The sequence below is a fragment of the Octopus bimaculoides genome, chromosome 6 (assembly GCF_001194135.2).
Source record: "Octopus bimaculoides isolate UCB-OBI-ISO-001 chromosome 6, ASM119413v2, whole genome shotgun sequence".
In the NCBI taxonomy this organism is placed as follows: domain Eukaryota; kingdom Metazoa; phylum Mollusca; class Cephalopoda; order Octopoda; family Octopodidae; genus Octopus; species Octopus bimaculoides.
The window spans coordinates 114676930-114689844 of NC_068986.1; the positions used below are offsets into that span (position 1 = coordinate 114676930).

Sequence of the window (12915 nt, forward strand, 5' to 3'; positions counted from 1 at the left end):
ATTTTTCTACGTATTTCGAAAAAAAAAAGAAAATTACTGAAAAAAGGGAAAATTGAAGAATTGGGGGAGGGGGAGGGAATTAAAATTTTTTTTGCAGAATCAGAATCTCCGTACTCGAAAGTGGGGGATTCTGTAAAAAAAAAGAAAAAAAAAACGAAAGCGGGTGCGGTCCACATTGTTTACGTCTGCCCATTGTCCAACCAGTTAAACCCCGATAGCGTGATTTGGTTGTTATTTCTAAAAGGTTGTAGAATTTTATCAGTCATCAAACTTTCTGAATGACACGCCAAAAGAAAGAAAAAAAGAATGTCTGCTCCATCCAGGCTAACCTGGAACAACATAATTTACAATAAACACGTTTCTTCAACATGGCCTTGGCGATGATGACGAAAGCAAACTCAAGAATTTATAGGAAATAATTTTTTAAAAAATTGTTACTAAGGTGATAATGTCAAATTTCCTTCAAGTAATTGAATTTTTACTGGTGGCAAATAGTTGACAGTGGCCATGCTGTGACATTGCCTATGGGAAGAAACATGTAATTGATATTCTGGTTGATAATTTACTTCATTAACTATTCATTTCTCATAAAATAAAATTCCTTTGTTTGTTTGTATGTATGTATGTATGTACGTACGTACGTACGTATGTATGTATGTAAAGGAAATCTCTCTCTCTATATATATATTATTATTGAAGGCTGCGAGCTGGCAGAATCGTGAGCACGCTGGACGAAATGCTTAGCAGTATTTCACTCGTTGCTCCGTTCTGAGTTCAAATCCCGCCGAGGTCGACTTTACCATTCATCCTTTTGAGGTCAATAAAATAAGGGTACTATTCAAGAAGAGTGGGCCCGGTGCGCGTCCTCGCGTATTTGCGCATCCGCGCTAGCTAGTCGTGACTAGTCGATCTTACAACGACTATCTAGCGCGAATGCGCAAAACATGTAAGAGGGTTTTTTAAAACAAAGTAAATCATTTTTTTTTTAAACAAAGTAAATAATATTTTGTGCAAAAAAAGTTATTTACTTTGTTTAGAAAAAACTCTCATAGGATCCACTAGGTACGACTAACTAGCGCGGATGCGCGAGTGCGCGCACCGGGACCACTCTTGAATAGTACCAAAATAAGTACCAGTTGAACACTGGAATCGATGTAATCGACTCATCCTCACTTCCCCCCAAGTTGCCCTCGTGGCAAAAATTTGAAATAATTATTATTCATTTAGCGTCCGATTTCCATGCCGTCATGGGTTAGACGGTTTGATTGAGACTGATAAACAGGAGGGCTGTACCAGGCTCCAGTTTGATTTGGCCTAGTTTCTACAGCTGGATGCCCTTTCTAACGCCAACCACTCTAAGAGTTCAATGGTTGCCTTTTACGTGTCTCCTCAAGCACAGCAAATCGCCAAAGGTCTCGATCACTTACCAATCACTTCCATGAGATCCAACATCCGAAGATCATGCTTCATCACCTCGTTCCATGTCTTCCTGGGTCTATTATTTTATTATTGTTATTGTTATTATTATTATTATTATTATTATTATTATTATTATTTGTAGTAGTAGTAGTAGTAGTAGTAGTAAACAGTCTGACAAAACTGCGTTGCGGTTGTTCCCCCTCTCTTCGTTTGTCTTTACGTTCTCGTTCAAATTCCGCTAAGGTCGCCTTTGCTTTTCGTTCCCCCGGGGGTCGATAAAATAAATACCAGATGAACACTGCGATCGATCTAATCGACTTACCCACCGTTCCTTAATTGCTGGCCTTGTGTCAAAATCTGAAATCAATATCAATCAATAACCCCCTCATGTACGTTTGGGTTATCTCTCTTTGGTGCCTTTAATCCCGGGCCTCTTTCAGTTTTGCTGCTCGTCGACGTCATTTTGCGCGAAACATTTTTTACACAAAGGATGTCGGTTTCTTTGGCGGGAGAAAAAAATGTATGTCCTTACTTCATTAAATGGTTTTAACAAAAAATATTAAGACCAACTTTGTTCAATGATTCGTCTGTATTGCTGTTCTCTTACACTGACATTATGCAGTGCTTCAAGCACACTACATCACTAAAGTGCGTGTATATATGTGTTTGTTATATTAAGTATATAAAACTGTGTGTGACTAACGTTCCAAAGTGGAATAAAAAGATTTATTGAAAGGAAGAGGAATAGTTTAATGGCCTGGATAGAATCCTTCCTCAGAAGGAAGAGTGATGCTGCCTAATGGCTTTCTACTTGTTTCCACTAACTTCTCACAGACTATCGCTAGTTCCCTCGTAAAAATAATAGCCCATGAGAAGAAAAAAATTTAAGATGTTGCCAAGTTAGATACTTTTTATCTTATACATTTGTGTGAATTCGTGTATGTATTTGTAAATGTGTTTTCGTATTTGTATGATTATTTGTGTGGATTTGTGCGTGAATGTAACTTGTTTGCTGGTATTTCTATGATCTTGCTCACGTATTTATGTCTTTATATATGTGTATTTGTACATTATTTTCTAATTCTTATCAATTTAATCTCATTAATTACTAAATAATAAAACCAACTTTGTTTAGATGACAGTTATATAACCTCTCTGGTTAATTATTCCTTAATCTGTTTATACTGCTAAACCTAACCAGATTATTAATGCAGTACACTTAAACACGATATCGATACATGTTTGTGTTCATATGAGTAATTTACACCTATGTGTATAACATGTGATTTACTTATTTACATGGATAATTACACCCGTTTGTCTTTACATTGGTTATTGGGGATGTTTGTTTTGTTGACATTAATTTACTCGTTTAAGTTAGTTTACACCTTCATGTGTTTTCATCTACGAGTGCTTGTGTTCTCCTTGCCATGTATTTTGTGAATACTTCGGTTGCCATTTTCATGTCCCCTACACATTCATGTCTTCTTATTTTACTTTATAACGTAGCAATCTGTAGAAGGCACCCTTGCCAGTGACACATAAGTGGTGCCGGTTACACAGAAGAGGCACCCACTACAGTTTTGCAGTGGTTGGCATTAGGAAGAGCATCCAGCTGTAGAAATCCCAAATCAGCCTGGAGCCTGGTACACTTCTCTGGCTTACCAGTTCCAGCCAAACTGTCTAACCCATGCCAGCATGGAAAACAGATGTTAAATGACGATGATGATGATATATGGATATCCTTCCTATCACTCACCCAGCACAAACTTTGTACATTTGATAGTACCACCAACATTAGAATGTTTGTCTGACTGAAAGCTACATAGTTCTCTATTCTGTATCTGTATTTTTTTTTTTTAAGAATTACTTCTCTTGATAGATTGCTTGCACTGTGGCTTGTGGAATACACATCTAAATCATAAGTTTATGTAGTAGGTATTTAGTCTTGCCATACCAATACATCCCTTAGTACTCTTACTCCAGAATGAACCAAAGAACAGTTTGAGTAGTTTCACTCGGTCATTCAGTATCAGCTCATACATGGATTTATTTTTGCTTGTTCCCCAGAGAGACAGACTGAGAATATGACGAGCTTACAACTGCTTGTGAAAAATGCTTATTTATGAGTAACAAGCATAGCCATAAATAGTTGTAAGCTACTCTCTCATCATTATGACTGATTTGCTGGTAATGATTTGTGAAACTTGTCAAGTTATTCTTCATTTAATTCTGCCAAGAGAAACATGTCATTTACTAACAGCAAGGCTAAGTCTGTGTTAAAGATAAGTAAACAGATTTATGATTTATTCCACATACACTGTCTCAGTATAAATAATAAGGATTAGTGACAGGAAAGGCATCCGGCTGTAAAACAATGCCTCGGTGGCATCTCCAATCCATGCAAGTATGGAAAAACAGATTTAGAAACAAATGTGTGCATGACAAATGTACATTTTATTTATTATATATAAAAGCAATGAAAGGAATAATTATAATGGTATCACATTTATTAATCAGTTAACAATTATTTTAATAAACAGTGGGATTACTATAGCAATCAACATGTTGGATCTTATACAAAAATATGCAAGTCTATGCAATCATCATCATCGTTTAACGTCCGCTTTCCATGCTAGCATGGGTTGGACGATTTGACTGAGGACTGGCGAAACCAGATGGCTACACCAGGCTCCAATCTGATTTGGCAGAGTTTCTACAGCTGGATGCCCTTCCTAACACCAACCACTCCGAGAGTGTAGTGGGTGCTTTTACGTGCCACCGGCACGAGGGCCAGTCAGGCGGTACTGGCAACGGCCACGCTCAAAATGGTGTATTTTATGTGCCACCCACAAAAGAGCCAGTCCAGGGGCACTGGCAACGATCTCGCTCGAAAGTCCTTACACAAGTGCCAGAAAGACGATGCACAGGTGCCATCATGATTTCAAAATCCCACCAGTAATCTTATCAAAATTGTTAAAATAATACTATGCTTTTTACTACACACACATACATACATACACACAAATGCATTTTATAATAATGTTTGTCTTCTTTTTTCAGATGGTGACCCGTACAAAGAAAATATTTGTTGGTGGATTATCAGCATCTACTACTGTTGATGATGTCAGAAATTACTTTAATCAATATGGCAAGGTAAGCAGAGTTTCTTGTAAGCCTTGGAGAAGTCTGTGTGGTGTTAGGACTGTGATGTAGTTTCTTACAATTGTATTACTACTTCTACTAACTTCTACATAACTAACTGATGCAATTACTGATTTTACTGCCTCTTACATTTACTAACGTGAGCCAATGGGAAGCCACTACATAGTCGATCAATTTGCTAGAAATAGCAACTATATCTTATTATATCCTGCTGGGTTGAATACAAAAAAGACACATTAGACAGTGTTGTGGCTTGAATACCTTATTTGATCAATAAGTCTGCTTAATCAGAGCTGGCTCCAGGCTAAACCGCTATAACTAACCATGCAAATATATTTGATATACACACAAGTATATTTACTATCACTGCCATTGCAGTTCACCACTACACCAACTAGTAACACTACTGCTACCGTCACCGCCACCACCACCACCACCACCTATCGCTGCTGTTATGATTAACATCTGCTATAGTAGTGGTGGTAGTGATTCTAGTTAAAGTTGATAGTGAATATGTTGGTATTGTTTAGCCTCGGGTCAGACTTCAATGAGCAGACCTATCTTTAATCGAAAACATTTCAGCAGAGACCTTCCCTTTTGTTTTTGAGGCAACAAACCTTGTTATCCAACATGCTTTCTTCACCTTTGTAAGAATAGGGCCCACACAAGATGAGGGTCAGCCAGTACATTAGTTAGAGGTCTGTGAATATGACAAATAAGCCCCTCCACAAAACTAAAATAAACCATGCTCCCCAGTTTAAAAAAAATAGTCTTGTTTCACTTTGCACAAGTTATCTTCAAGGACCTGTGTAAGATAATAGTGTGTAATTTGAGATTTAGTTACTACTTCTTGCAAGTCAGGTAACTCTATTGAGTAGATTCTGCCAACCGTTGTGCCATGATTTTTTTTTAGGTCAACATCAATTTTAATGTCCGCTTTCCTTTGCTGGCATGGGTCAGACAAAATTTGTTTAGGTAGAGTTTAGATGTCCTTCCTGTTACCAACCCTCACATAGTAATATTTCCCCATGGCTAGACATGTTTTTCAGAGCATCGGGCCTCATGGAGGCAAAGTGGCTGATGCCAATGGCATGTGAAAAACTCCTTGGGCCTTACAGACGTAATGACCAAGACCTTTGGCATTATGCCATGTTTGAGAAGACTTATCAAGCCAAATAAAATCTCAGTTGTGACAGATACTAGTGTCATGCAAATGGCACATAAAAGCACCCATTACACTTTCAGAGTGGTTGGTGTTAGGAAGGGCATCCAGCCATCGAAACTATGCCAAATCAGACGAGTCTGGTGAAGCCTTCCAGCTCGCCAGCCCTGGTCAAATCGTCCAACTCATGCCAGCATGAGCAACAGGCGCTAAATGATGATGATGACTGGGAACAAATGACATCATATGTGTCATGGTGACACTTGTTTAGAACAATCATGATTTCAAGACATGAGGAAACACATGCATGTACATATACACACACACACACACACACATGTATATACTGGAAGAGTGTCCAGCAATAGAAGACCTTCCTCAACAAAGTCCACCCAAGCCATACAAGAATGTAGAAGTGGAGATTAAATTATATGTATGTGTGCATGTACACACACACACACACTCACTCACTCACTCACTCACTCACATGTATACATGCAGCACTTTTGACCAATACCTTATGAGCAAAATTTGGTAGGCAGAAACTGCAAAAGTCCCGTCAGATGTACATGCATGTGTGTGTGTATTTGTTTAATGATTTCCTGTTGACTTTTTTGTTTTTTTATGCTAGCATAATTTGGATAGAGACTTTAAACTTTTTTGTTAACCATATTTTCCTTGAAATACACCTTTGTTTCAGTGGATTTAAGAAATAATAAAGAATCTAGTGAAATGATTCTGTCATTATTAACAAATGTTCAGAACATAAATTAACGTGAAATTTTAATAGGAAACTTTAATTTATATTACTTAAAAACAGAGAACCAAGGTTAATTTTGGGCAGATTAGTATCAAAAGGGTCAAGTCAGAATTTTATGGATGGATGCAATTTTCACACACACACACACTTACATATACAGGGTGTCCACAAGGTCTGGGTGCATGGAGTAAATAAAATCATAACATAAACAATTAAATATAAGAAATAATTATTTCTTAAAGTATGTGTTAATCCCCATGTACCCAGACTTTGTGGACACCCTGTATATATATATATATATATATATATATATATATATATCATCATCATTTAACATCTGTTTTCCATGCTGGCATGGGTTGGACGGTTTGACTGAGGTCTGGAGAGCCAGTGGCTGCACCAGGCTCCATCCAATCTGATCTGGCAATGTTTCTACAGTTGGATGCCCTTCCTAACACCAGTCACTCTGAGAGTGTAGTGGGTGCTTTTTACATTCCGCCAGCACAGGAGCCAGTCATGGGGTACTGGCATCGGCCACATTCAGATGATGCATTTTACATGCCGCTGGAACAGGAGTCAGTCAGGGGGTAATGGCCACAGCTACGATTTTGTATGTATATATATATACCCACACACATGTATGGTCAAGTTTTTATCAACACCACCATCATATGTTTTCTTGCATTGGCTTGGGTTGGAAACATCTAAGGCTTACTATATGTCCAGACATGTTCATATTAGCATACATGCCTGTTTACCACATGCACGCACGCACTCCCCTCTCTCTCTCTCTCTCTCCTATCTTTCTCTCTCTTTCTCTCCTCTCTCCCCTCTTTCTCTCCTCTCTTTCTCCCCTCTTTCTCTCCCCTCTTTCTCTCATCCCTTTGTCTCCTCTCTTCCTCTCTCTTTCTCCTCTCTCTCCTCCCCCCTCTCTCTGTCACATGCATGCACACGGAATTTAAGAGCACACAGAAATGTGAAGAACTTTCCCTACATGTCTGACTGCCTTACATCAAAGAAAACATGTGCAGTGTTGTCTATTCTGCAGATATGCGTACACAATTACATGTGGAGCCTTGGTGAACGAACTCATTTGCCGACACAGCAATTGAACAGTGACCTAGTTTCTCAAAGATGCATGTAAAAGATGCAATGACCTAGTTTTGCCCACATATATGAACACATGCACACACTAGACGTGTAATGCATATAGTTGTTAAATGTATAAACAACATAAGCACATACATATGAACCAACTAGTGATTCTTCTATGTAGTTGCTCAATTTACTAGAAATAGCAGCCAAATTCCTGCAAAATGTATCTTACTGTTTTAAAAGAGGAATGAAATGAATAAATTAGGACACATTTGATCATATATTAGTTTAATAAGATCTGACTTTGGGCTAAACAGAACAGACAATATAATGTAACATGGTTTAGAGCAATTATTTTCTCTGTTTAGTTGTAGTTTCTGTGTGTGTAGTCAAACATGATCACAGTTGTTGATGCTATTACAAGTGCATGCATGCATACACATACATGTTTCTATAGGAACACAATAACCTTGTTTCCTGCATGCAGCATATATCAACGACTACAGATGCATATGGCATAGACATTGACCAAATTTATAGTACACATTCACACATAGACACATACATGCAAGTGGACGCACTTTGGGACTTGATTTATATATATACATTAGGGATTGTATGTATGCAATCAGACACACACACAGAGTTAACTGAAGGAGAAGAAACTCGGTGATTGTCCACTTACGAAGAAATATCAGTTACATCTCGATTACAAACCTACCAGTGGACATCAGCTTATAGTGTCCATGCTATGGAACAAAACCACATGGTCCTAAAGTAAACTTTACAGCCATGAATATATGTGTGTGTGTGTGTGTGTGTGTGTGTGTTAGGCACAGGCATGGCTGTGTGGCAAGAAGCTTGCTTCCCAACCACATGATTCTGGGTTTGATCCCATTGCATGCCAACTTGGCTAAGTGTCTTCTACTATAGTCCCAGACTATAACAGCCTGGAGTGGGGGAATGACAAAAGACTAAGACAATTGCCAATTTGCTGTTTGAGAAGACCCATCAAGATAAAATTGAGGCCATGAAGACATCCTTTATGTCCATGCCTCCCACCATCTCACTTTTCCAATCCATAATCACCACCCTGTATTCCTCTTCCTTCTCTGACTCTCCTTCACAGACCTACTTCATGCATGTTCCTGTCAAATCTCTTCCCCACAATATATCTTCCTAAATAGCCCCTACCTCTACCCAGTCACTATATTTTCCCTTCCATCTGCCATTCTCCTTTGGTGATCTCATAAGCTCACCGACCCTTTCCAATCTGTTGTCCACCTCACTATATTACATACACCTCACTGTGTGCTTGGGTGTTCACCCTGTCACATCTTCACCATCTTATCTCTCACTTCACTTTCTCTCTCTCCACCTGAGGTAACCCTGTTTCTTCTCTACTGCAGGACACATCTTTCTTCCTCTGTACTACCCTCCCCAACTCAGTTGATGGGTCTTGTCTTGCAAGTTGACAACCTCACCAGTTCTGGCGCCACATAAAAAGAACCCAGTACACTTCGTAAAGAGGTTGACATTAGGAAGGGCATCCAGCTGCCAAAACTATTGCCAAATGGCCTGTAGAACTTGGCACAGTCTTCCGATTTGCCAGCCCCTTTCAAATTTTCCAATGCTTACCAGCATGGAAAATAGATGTTAAATGATGAAGATGTATACTACAATGTACTGTGCAATTTCAAACATCGTACAACACACACTTTTTGTGCATAAAAATTTGTAATATATTTTATCTTTTTAAGTAAAATGCTACCCACAATTTTTAGTTGCTCAAGTTTTGTATTAAATTTCTTGCACTCGTAAAACATGCTATATACATCTCAAACACACACATATAAATACATACAAACATACACACACACATGTAGTGCATGTTTTTATATGTGTTGCCTGTAAACGGTCTGTGTCATGTGATTGTATTTCTAAAATTCATCTGTGCACGATAGATTTTCATTGTTTAAAGTGATGTCTCAGATTACATGTGTGTTTGTATGTGTGTGTGAGTGTGTGTGTGTATATATATATATATATATAGTTGGAGTGTCTGGTCCTATCATCTGATAATGCTAGGTGTGTGTGGCTTATATATATATACTTTCAGTCAAATATATTTCTGCACTGATGGTTAGCTTCATGGTTGAATGGTTGAGAAATGTTCCACTTCACATTCTTAGTGGATGGGGAAAGAAAACGAATCAGCAAAATAAGAAACATGTCACTCACTGTAACTTGTTTTTGTATAAAACTGCAAATTTATGCCATAAATGTATCTTGGAAGGAAAAGTAGTGCAAGATTTTAAGGTTGTTTATAGATCCCACTCAGTTCTTAATGGCAGGTCTGTGCACAAAGACTTTCCAGTCGTATTGTTTTATTCAGTCATTGGTTAGTATCTCTCTGTCTGTCTGCTGAGAAAAACACTTAACTCTTTTGTTATTATATTTCTGTTGAAATACACTACTCTTCTTTCAATTAATTTTGTACATAATGAAGAATTTAGTAAAATAATTCATTATTAAGCTGGTATAAATTGACACGAAATTTTGAAAGGTTTTAATTTAGATCGCTTTGAAATAAGAAGTTTGTTTCATGGCACTAAGGGGCCCATCTCAGGTGAGTCAGTAACAAATGGGTTAAGAGAGATATATATATGTATAAAATTGCCACCTATGAATAAACTGAAGAGTCATGTAACAAAATACATGCATCTATACAATACCACACCATGAGCCAATGGTTGACCTACAAGAAACAGCAGTCAGAGTTTCAAATGACATAACACCCTACAGCTTGGATGGTTTTGACATCTGCTTGATCAGAGTTGAATAGGGGCTATACTACTGCTACTATCTAAAATAATCATTATTCCATAATATTAAATGAGATGTCTATGGTGGTTTTTATTTTTATCATCACTCCACCTTTTTTTTTTCCCATTATCTACGAGGAATTATATAATCTAAAGTCTTTCCCCTCTCCTTTTTCTGTTTCGCTAAGATAGTAGTTTATAATTTGAGAAAACTTTCGGAGTTATTTCTAGCAGTCTGAATGACAGCATAGGGGCTTCTTTCTTTAGGTTGTGTGGGACTAATCTTCAGGAACTCGTAAAGGAGTCTAGAAGGTTAATAAGGCTGAGGTGCATATATATATATATATGTACACACGCATTCACATATATACACACACATACATATACACACACACATATATATAAACTCATAAAACAGGGAACTAGCAGTGAATATATTTACTGAAGAAGAAACTGAGCCAATAAGGAAGTCAGGGAGAAAATAGTAAAAAGAGGCAAGACACTCCCCCAACACATACTCAATAAAATACACACAATTGTTCTTTGTTAAGAATGTCTGACCCCTAAGGGACCAGCCGCTCTCCCATCTATCTCTACCCCCCCCCCCTTACAAAACTACTGTTGTACTCAGCAGTAGTCTCCTTCCTTCTCCTGCTGCTGTGGTCTCTGTATATCTGTTCAGTGTTTGTTTGTAAAGACAATAGGCCTGGCAAGAAGACATGAATGAATATTGGAAGAAGAGTGCAAGGGGCTGAGAGAATAAAAGAATAGGTTAAAAAGAACGATTGGTATGAAAGAATCCCTACAAAAAAAGGAAAGAGTGGCAGGAGTTGTGGTGGGAGAGACAGTTATATTACACTTAAATCTCTTGTCTCTTCTTCCTTCCCTAGCTTCAGGGCTAGATGTGTGTGTATTTGTTTTGTGTCAGTGGGAGGTTTCTGTATGTGTCAAATCTACACACCTGTCTTGTGTATACTTGCTGGATGTGTATGTATGTGTGTGTGTATATACACATATACACACGCACACATATACATGCAAACACACATGCATATATGTGTGTATATCTATGTTTGAGGTTTGTGTGTGTGTGACAGGGTTTGTCAGTCTGTATGTGTGTGGTGAGGATATATCTGGTTTCTGTTCCTCTGTGTGTGTGTGTGTGTGTGTGTTATTGGGTTTCCTGTAGACTACATCTCTGTCTTAATTGTTCTAGAAAGTCCTGTGGCTTGTTTTAACTATCCCCCCTGCCTCCACCACTTCTTACTCATTTTCTGCCTTCCTGTCTGCTTCTTCCTTTACCTCTTCTATTTCTTCCTTCCACCACTGTCACCACCTCCACCCCTCCCCACCTTCCACATCTCACTCTATTACTTTCTCTCTCTCTCTCTCTTTTCCCCCACCTCACTACCACACTGACAGCATCACTTCTTATCCACCTTTTCTCTGCCTCACCCACTCCACTTTCTCTTTTATTCTCCCCCTTCCTTACCTCTGCAGTGTGTTCTATCTCTATGGTTCCCATTATAATGGCACATGCAGTGGATATCTAGTTCATTACTGTTGCCTGGCCTTCTTCTCTCCCCTTGACCAGAAAGGGCAGGTAGTGTCCCTTCACCTCTTAGCTTTACAGTGGACAAGGCTGGAAGGATTAATCACAGCATAAGCATAGGTATGGTTAAGAATCTCACTTTGCTACCACATGGTTTGGGGTTCAGCCCCACAGCAAGACACCTTGGACAAGAATCTTTTTTAGCTCTGGCCAATCAATGCCTTGTGAGTGAATTTTGTAAATGAAAACTGCATGCAAGCCCATTGTGTGCATGTGTGTCTTTGTGCACGTGTCCCCACTCCACCAACTGACAACCAGTGTTGATTTTTGTACCTATAACCTATAGAATAATTATGAGGCTTGCTTTGGGGGCAATTTATCTAACTATATAACCCTCTAAGGCAGCACCTCAAGCATTGCCACAGTCCAGTAACAGAAGCAAGTAAAAGATAAAACATAAAATTAAAACTAATGTTTTGAACATAACTTCACCAAAAGTTGTGATATAAAATTTGAAAGCAAAATTTCAGGATCTATTTTAAAACCGGGGCGCCAGTTTTCATTTATGTTTTATGTAGTGTTTTTGGTACGGAAAGACTTTCAAACTTCGTATACTTATCTATTTTGTGTTATAGAACAGAAAAATATTTTTGTATTCGAATTTATTTCATGTAAAAAATTGTCTTATTTCGATAATTTCTACTAATCACTGACGTCTATTCAGTTGAAAACAGTTAGCACTGTAACGGTGTATATCGTATTAATCTCCTAACCCTAACCCTAACTAGACTGTTAACCGTAACCCTAACCCTAACTCTAGAATCCAAACTCTAAAATTGTTACACACGTAGATACGCACAGCGTAATTTATTATATAAACAATATATGCATATAAATTACAATTAAACCGGATGAAATATGTCACAGGGAATAACAT

The 12915-nt window shown here is 38.2% G+C and overlaps 1 protein-coding gene across 2 annotated transcripts in view; it reads left to right on the top strand.

The window, feature by feature from the left end:
- The window catches only part of LOC106872072 (RNA-binding protein Musashi homolog 2), a 287270-nt gene that overhangs the window by 169689 nt on the left and 104666 nt on the right, over positions 1-12915 (top strand). For both annotated transcript variants that reach the window (XM_014918924.2, XM_014918925.2), the window contains exon 6: positions 4483-4575. In XM_014918924.2, coding sequence (XP_014774410.1) covers positions 4483-4575 — 93 coding nt within the window. The remainder of the gene's footprint in view (positions 1-4482; positions 4576-12915) is intronic.